At 44.7% G+C, this 16,883-nt stretch overlaps 1 protein-coding gene across 4 annotated transcripts in view; it reads left to right on the forward strand.

The window, feature by feature from the left end:
* DNASE2 (deoxyribonuclease 2, lysosomal) overlaps nt 1-14,472 on the forward strand; it is an 88,669-nt gene extending 74,197 nt beyond the window's left edge. For all 4 annotated transcript variants that reach the window (XM_075343132.1, XM_075343134.1, XM_075343133.1 and 1 more), the window contains 6 exons: nt 2,694-2,802; nt 3,026-3,197; nt 7,588-7,660; nt 9,359-9,520; nt 9,602-9,799; nt 13,631-14,472. In XM_075343132.1, the coding sequence (XP_075199247.1) occupies nt 2,711-2,802; nt 3,026-3,197; nt 7,588-7,660; nt 9,359-9,520; nt 9,602-9,799; nt 13,631-13,968 (1,035 nt within the window). In that variant the 5' untranslated portion in view covers nt 2,694-2,710 and the 3' untranslated portion in view covers nt 13,969-14,472. The remainder of the gene's footprint in view (nt 1-2,693; nt 2,803-3,025; nt 3,198-7,587; nt 7,661-9,358; nt 9,521-9,601; nt 9,800-13,630) is intronic.
* Nucleotides 14,473-16,883: the final 2,411 nt, after the last annotated feature.

Raw genomic sequence — 16,883 nt, forward strand, 5'->3', positions numbered from 1 at the left:
TGAATCCAGCACTGGGGAGAGATACAACACTTACTAGAAAATAAGCATCGCCGTTGTGAATATTATACAGTGGAATTCAGCTCTGGAGTGAGATATAACACTTACTAGAAAGCATATTCTAGGGGATTGCAGTGGCACATACTCTGTGGAGCTACTTATCTCACACATTAAGGTCTTGATCTTCAGGAATTTGCTTGGTAACAGGTTGGGTTTCATTTGTGCACTATTTATAATTCTCTGGTGCTCCTTATTCTCTCTGAGCACCACCGCTATACGTTGCTTAAATCCCGGCATATACGTCCTGTATACTGGTACTGGGATTCTTTCATACCCATTTTGCATATTATAGTTGTTTTTCTGACCTTTAAGCACCTTACATTTTATTGCTTCAGCATTTGTGCTTCTTATCAGCGGTAGGTGTTTCTTTTCATTGTTACACTATTGATGAGATTCTCTCTAGTGACATATACTGCACCCCTCTAATATCTCCAGGTCCTATTGACTATAATCTGAACAATGGCATCAGATGTTTTACATTTCCTCTTGGTTATATAAGTGATTATATGCACCTCATGTGCAGGGCATTGCAGCTTAGTTGTGGTCGTAACCATGGATACCTAAGCTGCAATGCCCTGCACATGAGGTAAGAGACATGGCTATATCAGGGTATCGATACTACATCCTTGTACATTTTTATCCCACATATGTTTAATAAATTAATTTTATAATTTCATTATATCTTGTGAGGAGTCCTCTCTTTATCTTGGATCATACACAATTAGTGATTTCAGGACGCACTTAGGCCACATCAGCTAGTTTTTATTAGAAAGGAGCAGCATGGAGGACATTTTACTGCAGTACTAAGCAGTATATATAGGAATCCAGTTCTGGGTGAGATTAAACACTTACCAGAAAATAAGCAGCATTTATGACATTATACAGCAGTACTGAGCAGTGTATATAGGAATCCAGCTCTGGGTGAGATTAAACACTTACTAGAAAATAAGCAGCATTGATGACATTATACAGCGGTACTGAGCAGTGTAGATGCGAATCCAGCTCTGGGTGAGATTAAACACCAGAAAATAAGCAGCATTTATGACATTATACCGCAGCACTAAGCAGTGTATATAGGAATCCAGCTCTGGGGTGAGATGATATTTAACACTTACTGGAAAGCAGCAACAGCAGTACTAACCTGTATAGGTGTGAATCTAGCACTAGAGTGGGATAAAATACAAGAAAATAAGCAGCAGCATTAATGACATTATACAGCATTACTGCACAGTGTGAATATAGAGGAATCCAGCTGTGGGATGAGATTAAACACTTATTAGAAAGCAGCAGTATGGAGGGTATTATGCAGCAATAATGAGCAGTATTGCTGTGAATCCAGCCCTGCAGTGAGATAAAACACTAGAAAATATGCAGCAGCCTTCATGAAAGTATACAGCGGTACTGCGAAGTATATATAGGAATTCATCTCTGGCATTAGATTAAACACTTACTAGAAAATAAGCAGCAGCATTTATTGCATTATACAGCAGTAATGAGCAGTGTATATAGGAATCTAGCTCTGGGGAAGGATTAAACACTTACTAGAGAGCATCAACAGCAGTACTGAGCTATAGAGGTGTCAATCCAGCATTGGAGTGCGATAAACCACTTACAAGAAAATAAGCAGCATCATTGATTACATTATACAGCACTACAGAGCAGTATATATAGGAATCCAGTTCTGAGAAGAGATTAAACACTTACTAGAAATTGGCAGTATTAATGAAATTATACAGCAGTACTGAGTAGTGTATATAGGAATCCAGCTCTAGGATGAGATTAAACACTTGGCAGTTTGAACGACGTTATGCAGCAGTACTGAGCAGTATATAGAGGAATCCAGCTCTGAGAAGAGACTAAACACTTACTAGAAATCAGCAGCATGGAGGACATTATACAGCAGTACTGAGCAGTGTATATAGGAATCCAGCTTTAGGATGAGATTAAACACTTACTAGAAATTGGCAGTATGAACGACATTATACAGCAGTACTGAGCAGTGTATATAGGAATCCAGCTCTGGGGTGGGCTAAAATACTTAACAGAAAGCAGTACATGGAGGACATTATACAGCAGTACTGAGCTGCGTAGATGTGAATCCAGCAGTGGGGTGAAATAAGACACTAGAAAATAAGCAGCAGCATGGACAACATTATACAGCAGTACTGAGCAGTATATATAGGAATCCAGCTCTAGGATGAGATTAAACACTTACTGGAAATCAGCAGCATGGATGACGTTATACATCAGTACTGAGCAGTATAGCTTGACTCCAGCTCTGGGGTGAGATAAAACACTTAATGGAAAGAAAGTAATATGATCTGTGTGTTTCTAAGTTTGCTCCTCCATCCCCTCTCCATAGACTTCTATAGGCAGCTGTAATCTGACCCCTGAGTGAGCGGGCAGTTTGTCTGGTCTTGACCAGGGTGGATTTTAGCAGCTTTTCATAGTGGATTTTGAGATCAGCAGACGAGGATGGAGAGTTGAAAAAGTGGCTCATAAGTGGAGAAAGAAGCAGATTTCTCTGATAAGATATATTACACAGTTTTTTTTTATTCTCTTGCACTATTGGTGTATGAAAAGTTTTGTAAAATGACATTAACCATTTCATTACCTTGACGTTTTCTCCCATGCAGTCTCCTCTGGTTATAAGATGGCTCTTCAGCTCTTGATGAGCCTCCTCCTGCCCGGTCTCTGCTCTGCGGCCATCTCCTGCTATGGGGACCATGGACAACCTGTGGACTGGTGAGGACTGATGCACCCACCCGACCAGGCCAAGTTACATGTGAACGATTCTCCCCTGCTCCAAATCTCAGCTCTTCGGAGAAATGTGGTTTAATTTGCCTCCCATACTATATCTGTGTAGAGATGCATAGTGCTCTTACAGTAAAGAATCCTTGCTGCCTTACTGTATACATAGGCATCCCACTGAAGATTTTTTCTTTTTTTTTCTCTTTTCTATCACCAGGTTCATTGTTTACAAGTTGCCTAAATTAGATCACACCCCTGGGGCCGGCACAAAATACATGTACCAGGACAGTAACAGCGGGGGATGGGTGCAGGGGGCCTCATTCATGAATGACACCGAATGCGCAGTGGGAAGAACGCTCAGTCAGCTCTATCAATCTTCTGCTTCCAAGGTAATGCCATAGTATAGTCCATATTGTATCCCTACATGCACCTGCAAGAGAAGGAGGTCCAATGAGGGCCACATTCACCTCTGTAAGATGGTCGGGAGCCATGTTTAATGCAAGGAAATCTTAGAAGCCCCCTGAGTGCCCCTGGTAAAGTAAGAATGCCCAGAGTGCCCCCTTGTAAAGTAATAATGCCCAGAGTACCCCTGGTAAAGTAATAATGTCCAGAGTGCCCCTTTGTAAAGTAAGGATGCCCAGAGTGCCCCCTGATAAAGTAAGAATGCCCAAAGTGCCCCTTTGTAAAGTAAGAATGCCCAGAGTGCCCCCTTGTAAAGTAAGAATGCCCAGAGCGCCCCCTTCTAAAGTAAGAATGCCCAGAGCGCCCCCTTGTAAAGTAAGAATACCCAGCGTGCCGCCTTGTAAAGTAAGAATGCCCAGAGTGCCCCCTTATAAAGTAAGAATGCCCAGAGTGCCCCCTTGTAAATTAAGAATGCCCAGAGTGCCCCCTTGTAAATTAAGAATGCCCAGAGTGCCCCCTTGTAAATTAAGAATGCCCAGAGTGCCCCCTTGTAAAGTAAGAATGCCCAGAGTGCCCCCTTATACAGTAAGAATGCCCAGCGTGCCCCTGATAAAGTAAGAATGCCCAGAGCGCCCCCTTGTAAAGTAAGAATACCCAGAGCGCCCCCTTGTAAAGTAAGAATGCCCAGAGCGCCCCCTTGTAAAGTAAGAATACCCAGAGCGCCCCCTTGTAAAGTAAGAATGCTCAGAGTGCCCTCTTGTAAAGTAAGAATGCCCAGAGTGCCCCCTTGTAAAGTAAGAATACCCAGAGCGCCCCCTTGTAAAGTAAGAATGCCCAGAGTGCCCCCTTGTAAAGTAAGAATGCCCAGAGCGCCCCCTTGTAAAGTAAGAATACCCAGAGTGCCGCCTTGTAATGTAGGAATGCCCAGAGTGCCCTCTTGTAAAGTAAGAATGCCCAGAGTGCCCCCTTGTAAAGTAAGAATGCCCAGAGTGCCCCCTTGTAAAGTAAGAATACCCAGAGTGCCCCCTTGTAAAGTAAGAATACCCAGAGTGCCCCCTTGTAAAGTAAGAATACCCAGAGTGCCCCCTTGTAAAGTAAGAATGCCCAGAGTGCCCTCTTGTAAAGTAAGAATGCCCAGAGTGCCCCCTTGTAAAGTAAGAATACCCAGAGTGCCCCCTTGTAAAGTAAGAATACCCAGAGTGCCCCCTTGTAAAGTAAGAATGCCCAGAGTGCCTCTTTATAAAGCAGTAATGCCTCTTCAGTGCCCCCTAAAAATGTATTAATGCTCTCCTGAGTGCCTCCATAACCAGTAACCATGCCGCCTGTGGCCGCTGATACAGATGAGCGTGGCTTGGGGGACCCTGGTCGGGGACCCCAGTACTACATAGCATGCATGGATCTTAGGGCATGACTGTAATCCATGACCGTGTGTATGTAGATGCTCAATGTGTGGATGCCCAGTGTAGGCGAGCCGTCTTTAGGCCACTGGGTGAGCATACTGCTGGTGTGACCCCACATCGAGCACAATGAGCGGCTGGGATCAGAGTCATCTCTAATCCTGGTCCATGTTTCCTCCGATTTCGGCTGCTTGTGTCATGGTATCGGTTTCTGGTACTGGATCATCGCTGTGTCATAAATCTAAAGTAAATGGAAGCCTGGATCCTTGAGATGTTGTAAATTCAGATTATTAACCCCTGTATTGCCGGCTGTAATACGCTCAGAGTAAAACAGGAACATCAGGCAGGGGTGCACATACTTTGTCTCATCCATGTGGTTGATATATTGAGCAATATGTTTGCTGGAAATGCTGAATTCTTTCTTCTGGTTTCGTTGTTAGTGATACTTCCTATAAATAGGCCGAAAGTGATGATATAGCAAAGACTTGGAGGTAAAGAAGGCTTTCTAGTGGCCTTTAAGACAGTGAAAATCCTGAGATACGATCACTGAGAGTTACAGGCCCAAAGGCTGAGGCTGCACTACTGAGGCCTTCTGAGGACAATTCCTCTCATCATTTCTTTTAGGAGCGTTATACCAGCATGGTAAACCATCACAGTATTTCTGAGAGTACAGGGTTCCGTAATGTCCGATAGTGTTGGCACCCATGAAATTGTCCCAGAAAGCTATTACGATTACACGTTTTGTTATACAGATATTTCCTTTTGTGTGTATTCAAACAACACAAAAAAACTGAGAAAAAATTGGACAATCGGAAACTATTTCAAGGATGCCAACACTTATCCCTTCTGATTTCTGTCAGAGAGAGTCTCTCTGACAGAAATCAGAAGGGATCCTGTATTTAGATGTTCTCAGTAATGAAGCCTCAGGCTTTGGGCCGGTAATTTCAAGTAATCATATCTCGGCATAGAAGTAAGATACCATCATTTCTGCTCAGCGTGAATCGACTTTCATCAGTGACCAGCACTGAGGCTACTGGTCCCTTGTCCAGCGTAGATGCCTGTGCCTGGTGATGGGATCAGGTACAACTGAAACACCTGTCCCTGGTGGTGTGGTCAAGTATGTAGATGACGTCTGTGCCTGGTGATGGGGTCAGGTACGTAGATGACGTCTGTGCCTGGTGATGGGGACAGGTACGTAGATGACGTCTGTGCCTGGTGATGGGGACAGGTACGTAGATGACGTCTGTGCCTGGTGATGGGGTCAGGTACATAGATGACACCTATGCCTGGTGATGGCGTCAGGTACGTAGATTACACCTGTGCCTGGTGATGGAGTCAGGTACGTAGATGACAGCTGTGGATGGTGATGGGGTCAGCTATGTAGATGAGACCTGTGCCTGGTGTGTGGTCAGGTACGTAGATGACACCTGTGCCTGATGATGGGGTCAGGTACGTAGATGACTGAATAGGATAACTGAAGTGAGCACTAATATATATATATATTATGAGTGCAAGCCAAAAATTACATGCTATACAAGGATAAGGCTGCACATCAAACATAGATAATGGTATAATGCCTCAAGCATATGGAAAAATATTGGAATATACAATGAAAAATGCTACTTGCTAATTTGAACATGGGAATAATGAATTGCATACCTGCCATGAATATTAGGAAAAAGGAGATATTTAGCAATCGCATTGATCAATGTAACTGAGCCCCAAGACCTCGTCAAGGTATATCTCTATATTGGGGTCCCTAGCTCTGTGACCCTAACTGTGTGTCATCTCATTGCAATTAAAAACTGCTGTGGGTGGAGAGGGGTAACTAAGGACTTTCTTATATAGGAGATGGAAAAAACATGGCCGAACACAGCTCCGCCCCTTTCGGCCATGTTTTTTCCATCTCCTATATAAGAAAGTCCTTAGTTACCCCTCTCCACCCACAGCAGTTTTCAATTGCAATGAGATGACACACAGTTAGGGTCACAGAGCTAGGGACCCCAATATAGAGATATACCTTGACGAGGTCTTGGGGCTCAGTTACATTGATCAATGCGATTGCTAAATATCTCCTTTTTCCTAATATTCATGGCAGGTATGCAATTCATTATTCACATGTTCAAATTAGCAAGTAGCATTTTTCATTGTATATTCCAATATTTTTCCATATGCTTGAGGTACGTAGATGACACCTGTTCCTGGTGATGGGATCAGGTATGTAGATGATACAGTACCTGTGCCTGTTGGTGTGGTCAGGTACATAGATGACGCCTATGATTGTTGGTGTAGTCCGGTACCTTACAGGTCATCTAGCACAGAGCCCACGCTGACGTAAATTGTTTTGGATAGTCTGACATGTCATTTGGTACCTCTCACCTCCCTTAACTGTGCCTGGAGTTGTGCGGCAGTCATCATCCAGTTCTGAAGGACATTGTTCACAATAAAGCGGTCATCAGTGCGGGATGTGGCCAAAGGACGTCCAATTCTCTGCTTTTCTGTGACTCTTACAGTCTCTCTGTGTCTCTGTACAACCTGCTGGTGACACTCTGAGCTCAGTGGTCACTTCTGTCTGTGAACATCCTGCTTGAAGTCTCACAATGGCGCGGTGCTGCTGATCAATTGTTAGGTGTCGTCCTGGTCTCCTGATGTAGAAAACGTGAACAGAATGATGAGGAGGAGGGTTTATACCAATCCTAATTGAACCTTGAAATTTATTGGGTAATCGATGGATTAAACACCTGTTATGAATTTTGCCATTAAGCTCTTACTTTATATATAATGTGTGTGTGTGTGTATATACATACATATATACTGTATATATATATATATATATATATATATATATATATATATATATATTTTTTTTTTTTTTTAAAGATCATATCATCCTCTTTTTTTACATGACGTATTTAAAATGTGAAAAAAGCAACAATGCCACAGTTCACACTGTACTAAGCGTTTGGTCTTTGTCTTCCAGAACGCGGCTTATGTGCTGTACAACGATCAGCCCCCAAAGGTGGTGTGTAATGCAATCCGCGGCCACACCAAAGGTACCCGAATCTGTGACCCCTCTTCTTTACAGGATAAAACAGTCACGTAGCGAGTGATGATCACGTGACAGTCAATGACTGCGGCATGGGATAGAGGCAGCGGCATAGAGAAACCGCAAGGTTTACAACCTCCTCTGTATTAGAACCTTCACTAATGCAGGAATTTGGACTTTCCCCTTTAAGAGTCTATTTGTTCTCTATCTTACCATAGTGTGACGGTTTCATTATTTGCAGATGTGCACGTTTACTAATCTGCATAAATTACATTACTTGATCTTCTGATCTACCAGTCGGTAGCAATACCACAGGCTGACGTTACAATTCTTCAATATAGCCCCTCTCCCTGACCCCCTCAGTCTGTTTGCTTAAATAGTACCTGTCACTGTTTTTTTCCATAAATCAATAAAACACATAAAACTAAGAACATTTTTAATTATTAGCAAAATTTGCTTCTTTCCCCTCTTGGACTGATTCTTTAATTCTTAAAATTCTCTCCTCCATAGAATTTTAAAATCACCAACTATCATTTCAGGAGAACTTGCAGCAGAATGTCTGTGTCGGCCTCTAGCTCCTCTCTCCTCCATAGAATATGAAAAGCACAAACTGTCATTTTATGAGAACTTGCAGCAGAATGTCTGTCGACCTGTAGCGCCTTATCCATAGAATTTTTAAAGAACCAACTGTCATTTATGGAGAACTTGCAGCATATCTACATCAGCCTCTAGCTCCTTCTCCTCCATAGAATTTTAAAAACACCAACTTTCATTTCAGGAAACTCGCAGCAGAATATCTGCTGGCCTCTAGCTCCTCCTCTTCCATAGATATTTAAAAGCACCAAATGTCATTCCAGGAAAAATGGCAGCAGAATGTCTGTGTCAGTCTCTAGCTCCTCCTCCTCCCTAGAGTTTGAAAAGTACCAACTATCATTTCAGGAGAACTTGCAGCAGAATGTCCATCGGCCTCTAGCTCCTCCTGCTCCATAAAATTTGAAAAGCACCAACAGTTATTTCAGGAGAACTTGCAGCAGAATGTCTGTGTCGACCCCTAGCTCTTTCGTCATAGAATTTAAAAATGCCAACTTTCATTTCAGGAGAACTTGCAGCAGAATGTCTGCATCTATCTCTAGCTCCTCCTCCTCCATAGAATTTTAAAAGCACCAACTGTCCTTTCTTGAGAACTTGCAGTGGAATATCTGCATTGGTGTCTAGCTCCTCCTCCTTCAAAAAATTGGAAAAGCACCAACTGTCATTTCAGGAGAACTTGCAGCACAATGTCTGTGTTGTCTGTTAGCTCCTCCTCCTGCATAGAATTTTAAAAGCACCAACTGTCGTTTTAAGAGAACTTGCAGCAGAATGTCTGCGTTGGCCTCTAGCTCCTCCCTCCTCCATAGAACTTTAAAAGCACCAACTGTCATTTCAGGAAACCTGCAGCAGAATATCTGTCTGCCTCTAGCTCCTCCTCCATAGAACTTTAAAAGCACCAACTGTCATTTCAGGAGAACTTGCGGTAAAGTGTCTGTCGGCCTAGCTCGTCCTTCTCAATAAAATTTTAAAAGATGGTTTTAGAAATAGAAATAAATAGGAAGAGTTTTTCAAGTATTTTTTAAAAGACTTTTTCAGTTAATTTTCTTCTATGTATTATTGTATTACCTTGTGTGCCTGGTTATGTCTGAGAGCGCTCCTCATCCTCTATTTTTAGGTGTAGTTCTCCTCGACAGAGAACAGGGCTTCTGGCTGATCCACAGCACTCCTCACTTCCCGCCATCCAGTTCCCAAAAGTACGACTGGCCCTCCAATGCCTATCACAACGGTCAGTCCTTCATCTGCGTCACTTACCCATATGCACAGTTCAGAGACATTGGTAAGGACTCGGCAAAACCGTAAGTCTATGGATTAATCCAGGGGAGGAAGGACTGACCGTCAGATATTCTCTATGTTGTAGGCACCCAGCTCATGTACAACACCATCACCCCTTATGATTCCTCCATTCCCGACCCCTTCTGTAGTGACTTTCCTGACTTGAAGTCTGCAGCAATGAAGAAGCAAGTAACCAAACCACCGTGGAACCGGCAAATCACCCTTACCTCATCCGGCGGAAAACAGTTCACTAGTTTTGCCAAACATGCAAGATTTGGAGACGGTAAGATATGTATGTACAGGTATGTGATAGGGGTAATAGGAGGCAATTACTGTAATAAGAGGATACAGGGGTAATAAGAGGATGAGGAGCCGGGTTACTGTAATAAGAGGTTACAGGGGTAATAAAGGATAGGAGCCGGGTTACTGTAATAAGAGGATACAGGGGTAATAAGAGGATCAGGAGGCAATTACTGTAATAAGAGGTTACAGGGGTAATAAAGGATAGGAGCCGGGTTACTGTAATAAGAGGTTACAGGGGTAATAAGAGGATCAGGAGCCGGGTTACTGTAATAAGAGGTTACAGGGGTAATAAGAGGATCAGGAGCCAGGTTACTGTAATAAGAGGTTACAGGGGGAATAAGAGGATCAGGAGCCGGGTTACTGTAATAAGAGGTTACAGGGGTAATAAGAGGATCAGGAGCCAGGTTACTGTAATAAGAGGTTACAGGGGTAATAAGAGGATGAGGAGCCGGGTTACTGTAATAAGAGGTTACAGGGGTAATAAAGGATAGGAGCCGGGTTACTGTAATAAGAGGTTACAGGGGTAATAAGAGGATCAGGAGCCGGGTTACTGTAATAAGAGGTTACAGGGGTAATAAGAGGATCAGGAGCCAGGTTACTGTAATAAGAGGTTACAGGGGGAATAAGAGGATCAGGAGCCGGGTTACTGTAATAAGAGGTTACAGGGGTAATAAGAGGATCAGGAGCCGGGTTACTGTAATAAGAAGTTACAGGGGTAATAAGAGGATCAGGAGCCGGGTTACTGTACTAAGAGGTTACAGGGGTAATAAGAGGATCAGGAGCCGGGTTACTGTAATAAGAGGTTACAGGGGTAATAAGAGGATCAGGAGCCGGGTTACTGCAATAAGAGGTTACAGGGGTAATAAGAGGATCAGGAGCCAGGTTACTGTAATAAGAGGTTACAGGGGTAATAAGAGGATCAGGAGCCAGGTTACTGTAATAAGAGGTTACAGGGGTAATAAGAGGATCAGGAGCCGGGTTACTGTAATAAGAGGTTACAGGGGTAATAAGAGGATCAGGAGCCGGGTTACTGTAATAAGAGGTTACAGGGGTAATAAGAGGATCAGGAGCCGGGTTACTGTAATAAGAGGTTACAGGGGTAATAAGAGGATCAGGAGCCGGGTTACTGTAATAAGAGGTTACAGGGGTAATAAGAGGATCAGGAGCCGGGTTACTGTAATAAGAGGTTACAGGGGTAATAGGAGGATCAGGAGCCGGGTTACTGTAATGGGAGGATAAAGGGTAATAAGAGGATCAGGAGCTGGGTTACTGTAATAAGAGGATACAGGGGTAATAAGAGGATCAGGAGCCGGGTTACTGTAATAAGAGGTTACAGGGGTAATAAGAGGATCAGGAGCCAGGTTACTGTAATAAGAGGTTACAGGGGGAATAAGAGGATTAGGGGCCGGGTTACTGTAATAAGAGGTTACAGGGGTAATAAGAGGATCAGGAGCCGGGTTACTGTAATAAGAGGTTACAGGGGTAATAAGAGGATCAGGAGCCGGGTTACTGTAATAAGAGGTTACAGGGGTAATAAGAGGATCAGGAGCCGGGTTACTGTAATAAGAGGTTACAGGGGTAATAGGAGGATCAGGAGCCGGGTTACTGTAATGGGAGGATAAAGGGTAATAAGAGGATCAGGAGCTGGGTTACTGTAATAAGAGGATACAGGGGTAATAAGAGGATGAGGAGCCGCGTTACTGTAATAAGAGGTTACAGGGGTAATAAGAGGATCAGGAGCCGGGTTACTGTAATAAGAGGTTACAGGGGTAATAGGAGGATCAGGAGCCGGGTTACTGTAATAAGAGGTTACAGGGGTAATAGGAGGATCAGGAGCCGGGTTACTGTAATGGGAGGATAAAGGGTAATAAGAGGATCAGGAGCCGGGTTACTGTAATAAGAGGATACAGGGGTAATAAGAGGATGAGGAGCCGCGTTACTGTAATAAGAGGTTACAGGGGTAATAAGAGGATCAGGAGCCGGGTTACTGTAATAAGAGGATACAGGGGTAATAAGAGGATCAGGAGCCGGGTTACTGTAATAAGAGGTTACAGGGGTAATAAGAGGATCAGGAGCCGGGTTACTGTAATAAGAGGTTACAGGGGTAATAAGAGGATCAGGAGCCAGGTTACTGTAATAAGAGGTTACAGGGGTAATAAGAGGATCAGGAGCCAGGTTACTGTAATAAGAGGATACAGGGGTAATAAGAGGATCAGGAGCCGGGTTACTGTAATAAGAGGTTACAGGGTTAATAGGAGGATCAGGAGCCGGGTTACTGTAATAAGAGGTTACAGGGGTAATAGGAGGATCAGGAGCCGGGTTACTGTAATGGGAGGATAAAGGGTAATAAGAGGATCAGGAGCCGGGTTACTGTAATAAGAGGATACAGGGGTAATAATAGGATGAGGAGCCGCGTTACTGTAATAAGAGGTTACAGGGGTAATAAGAGGATCAGGGGCCGGGTTACTGTAATAAGAGGATACAGGGGTAATAAGAGGAACAGGAGCCAAGTTACTGTAATAAGAGGTTACAGGGGTAATAAGAGGAACAGGAGCCGGGTTACTGTAATAAGAGGTTACAGGGGTAATAAGAGGAACAGGAGCCGGGTTACTGTAATAAGAGGTTACAGGGTAATAAGAGGATCAGGAGCCGGGTTACTGTAATAAGAGGTTACAGGGTAATAAGAGGATCAGGAGCCGGGTTACTGTAATAAGAGATTACAGGGGTAATAAGAGGATCAGGAGCCGGGTTACTGTAATAAGAGGATACAGGGGTAATAAGAGGATCAGGAGCCGGGTTACTGTAATAAGAGGTTACAGGGGTAATAATAGGATCAGGAGCCGGGTTACTGTAATAAGAGGTTACAGGGGTAATAAGAAGATCAGGAGCCGAGTTACTGTAATAAGAGGTTACAGGGGGAATAAGAGGATCAGGAGCCGGGTTACTGTAATAAGAGGTTACAGGGGTAATAAGAGGATCAGGAGCCGGGTTACTGTAATAAGAGGATACAGGAGTAATAAGAGGATCAGGAGCCGGGTTACTGTAATAAGAGGTTACAGGGGTAATAAGAGGATCAGGAGCCGGGTTACTGTAATAAGAGGTTACAGAGGTAATAATAGGATCAGGAGCCGGGTTACTGTAATAAGAGGTTACAGGGGTAATAATAGGATCAGGAGCCGGGTTACTGTAATAAGAGGATACAGGGGTAATAATAGGATCAGGAGCCGGGTTACTGTAATAAGAGGTTACAGGGGTAATAATAGGATCAGGAGCCGGGTTACTGTAATAAGAGGTTACAGGGGTAATAAGAGGATTAGGAGCCGGGTTACTGTAATAAGAGGTTACAGGGGTAATAATAGGATCAGGAGCCGGGTTACTGTAATAAGAGGTTACAGGGTAATAATAGGATCAGGAGCCGGGTTACTGTAATAAGAAGTTACAGGGGTAATAAGAGGATCAGGAGCCGGGTTACTGTAATAAGAGGTTACAGGGGTAATAAGAGGATCAGGAGCCGGGTTACTGTAATAAGAGGTTACAGGGGTAATAATAGGATCAGGAGCCGGGTTACTGTAATAAGAGGTTACAGGGGTAATAATAGGATCAGGAGCCGGGTTACTGTAATAAGAGGTTACAGGGGTAATAATAGGATCAGGAGCCGGGTTACTGTAATAAGAGGTTACAGGGGTAATAATAGGATCAGGAGCCGGGTTACTGTAATAAGAAGTTACAGGGGTAATAAGAGGATCAGGAGCCGGGTTACGGTAATTAGAGGATACCTTGGTGTAATGTTGTCTATATATTGCCTCCACAGACCTGTATTCTGGATGGGTTTCTTTGGTGCTGAAGTCGGACCTGTGTGTGCAGTTCTGGCTGAATTCTCGAGGTATTCTCCCATCTAATTGCTCTCTGTCCTATCACACATACGACGTTCAGGACATCTCTTTCGGTTCCGCCATCGGTTACTCGTCTCATCTTGACCACTCTAAGTGGTGTGTGACCTGGGCCGACTCCCCGGGCTGGGCCTGTATTGGTGATATGAACAGGGATAATGAGGAGATGCAGCGAGGAGGGGGAACGTTGTGCACCTCAGACCCCATGATTTGGAAATCTTTTAAAATTTTGGTATCTAATTACAGCAAATGTAACTAAGTACGAAAGAGTGATGTCACCTGTGACGATGACATCATGCCGCTGTCGAGTCTCGTGATGTCACCGTTTGACAACTTCTTATGAAAGTGTTCTTGCCTATCCATTTGATAGGGATCTTGCTGATCACTAGGGGTCCGACTGTTGGGACCCTTGATGTTTGGGAGATCATGGCGCTGGAACCACTAAATCATAGTTTTGGGACCCCCAAGAAGGACTTTGTGATGTCATCAGTGAGCGCTGCCCCCTTGGGGTGATCTGAGGGTGCTGACGCCCAGTGATGCCATTATGTTACTGGTTACACTGGAACTGTCCCAGCCAATACTATGGAAAGGTGGTCGTCCTCGATGATGTTGGTGACTTCTGAGCTTGTTTAATCATTGTTTGTTTTTTATTTTTCTGGTGATTTATTTCTGTGATATTTAATCAATTAATAAAATTTGAATTTGAGTAAAAAAAATAAAAAATAAATAAATATTTTTTTTTCTAATGTGACATACTAATAAAAATTAACCCCTTCACGACCGCGGGCAGTAAAATTACGTCCTATTTTAACGTGACTTAACGACCAGGGACGTAATTTTACTGCCTAAACTTCATTTGATTGCCGTGGCCATAGCAACGGCTTTCAAATGATGTCCCCTGTTGTTTCTTACAGCAGGGGACCTTTGCTTCACCCCAGGGGGGTGGCATCGCCACCCCCCATAGGCGATCGATGTGATTGGCTGTTCAAATCTGAACCGCCAACCACATCTTTCGCACTAATTTCGGCAAAAATAATGCCGGAATTAGTGCAAGACTGTGAGATCCAGCTATGAGATGCCGCAGCTGCTGCAGCATATCATAGGTGGACCTCAAACATGCCGCCCCCAGCCCCTGCAGCACTGATTGGAGCGATCGTGCTATGACGCGCAATCGCTCCAATCAGTGTGCAGTGGGGCGGTCTGATCTGGAGGTGGCCGCCCTCCCCAGGCCTGTCCTGGTCTGGGGACCCTCCCCCAACATGTCTGCAGCGTGGTGTGGCTGGTACTTTTGGTACCATGCCACCGCTGCTGCCGCCGCAGACGCCGCCTCTGCTGTCACCGCGCCTGCTCCAATGGTAAGTATTGCGCTTCGGCGATGGCCCCTGCGCGCTCCCGTGAAGGCCCCTGCGCGCTCCCGTGAAGGCCCCTGCCCGTGCCCCCCCCGATCTGCCCCCCTACGCCCCGATCTGCCCCCCCTACGCCCCGATCTGCCCCCCGGCATCCCGATCTGCTCCCCACGCGCTCTGCCTGCCTCCTCTGTCATCTGCTTCCAAGGTTCCTTCCTTCTGCTTTTGCTTCTCCGCCCCCTCTGCTCTCCCTCTGCCCCCCCCATCTGCCCCCCCTCTCCCCATCCCCCCCCCATCCCCCTCTGCTCCCCCCGACGTCCTCTTACCTGCCTTCACGGGTCGTCCGAGGTCTTCACTGGCCCGATCACATCTGCCTCCATCGCTGGGTCCTTCTGCTGATCTGTTCAACGTCCTGCCTGCTGCTCCTGTAAAGCTGTCCATCTCACTGCCTTCTTGTTCCTCTGCAGCTCTTCTGGTCAGTGATCCTCCTGGTACTGTGAGTATAACTTTTTTTTTTTTTTTTTCTTGTATCCTGTCCATTTTTACACCTCATCCGTCCGTGCGTCCCGCCGAGCGCTGATCAGGGATGCAGATAACGGATCGGCATCCCTGCTCAATTTTTGGCGTGACTTTTTTCCGTATTCACGACGCTTTTTGTATCGCGTCCGTCCGTGCGTCCCGCCAAGCTCTGATCAGGGATGCAGATAACGGATCGGCATCCCTGCTCAATTTTTGGCGTGACTTTTTCCGTATTTGCGACGCTTTTTGTATCGCGTCCGTCCGTGCATCCCGCCAAGCGCTGATCAGGGATGCACATAACGGATCTGCATCCCTGCTCAATTTTTGGCGTGACCTTTTTTTTCCGTATCCCCAACGCTTTTTGTATCTCATCCGACCGTGCGTCCTGCAGCGGCCGATCAGTGCACTGCGTCTGTGTGTTTGAAAAGTTAAATGGCGTTCCTTCTCTTCTGAGCCCCGCCATGCGCCCAAACAATTACTTTCCACCACATATGAGGTATCTGCGTACTTGGGAAAAATTGCACAATACATTTTATGGCGCAGTTTTTCCTGATACCGTTGTAAAAAAAAAAGCTACCTGGTTGATACAAAAATGTTGTGGTTAAAAAAAAAAAAAAATAATTTTCACGGTTCAACGTTATCAACTTCTGTGGAGCCCCTGAGGGTACAAGGGGGTCACCAAACATCTAGATAAATTCCTTGAGGGGTCTAGTTCCGAAATGGGGTAATTTGTGGGGGAGCTCCACTGTTTAGGCACCATAGGGGGTCTCCAAACGTGACATGGCGTCCGCTAATGATTCCAACCAATTTTGCTGTCAAATGGCGCTCCTTCTCTTCTGAGCCCTGCCATGCGCCCAAACAATTACTTTCCACCACATATGAGGTATCGTCGTACTCAGGAGAAATTGCACAATACGTTTTATGGTGCATTTTTTCCTGATACCCTTGTGAAAAAAAAGCTACCTGGTTCAAGTAACAGTTTTGTAATGAGAAAAAAAAAATTGTATTCATGGCTCAACATTATCAACTTCTGTGGTGCCCCTTGGGGCTCGCTAAACATCTAGATAAACTCCTTGAGGGGTCTAGTTTCCAAAATGGTGTCACTTGTGGGGGAGCTCCACTGTTTAGGCACCATAGGGGTCTCCAAAACGTGACATGGCGTCCGCTAATGATTCCAACCAATTTTGCTGTCAAATTGCGCTCCTTCTCTTCTGAGCCCCGCCATGCGCCCAAACAATTACTTTCCACCACATATGAGGTATCTGCGTACTCAGGAAAAAATGCACTATAAATTTTATGGTGCATTTTT

The sequence above is a fragment of the Anomaloglossus baeobatrachus genome, chromosome 4, assembly GCF_048569485.1.
Source record: "Anomaloglossus baeobatrachus isolate aAnoBae1 chromosome 4, aAnoBae1.hap1, whole genome shotgun sequence".
In the NCBI taxonomy this organism is placed as follows: domain Eukaryota; kingdom Metazoa; phylum Chordata; class Amphibia; order Anura; family Aromobatidae; genus Anomaloglossus; species Anomaloglossus baeobatrachus.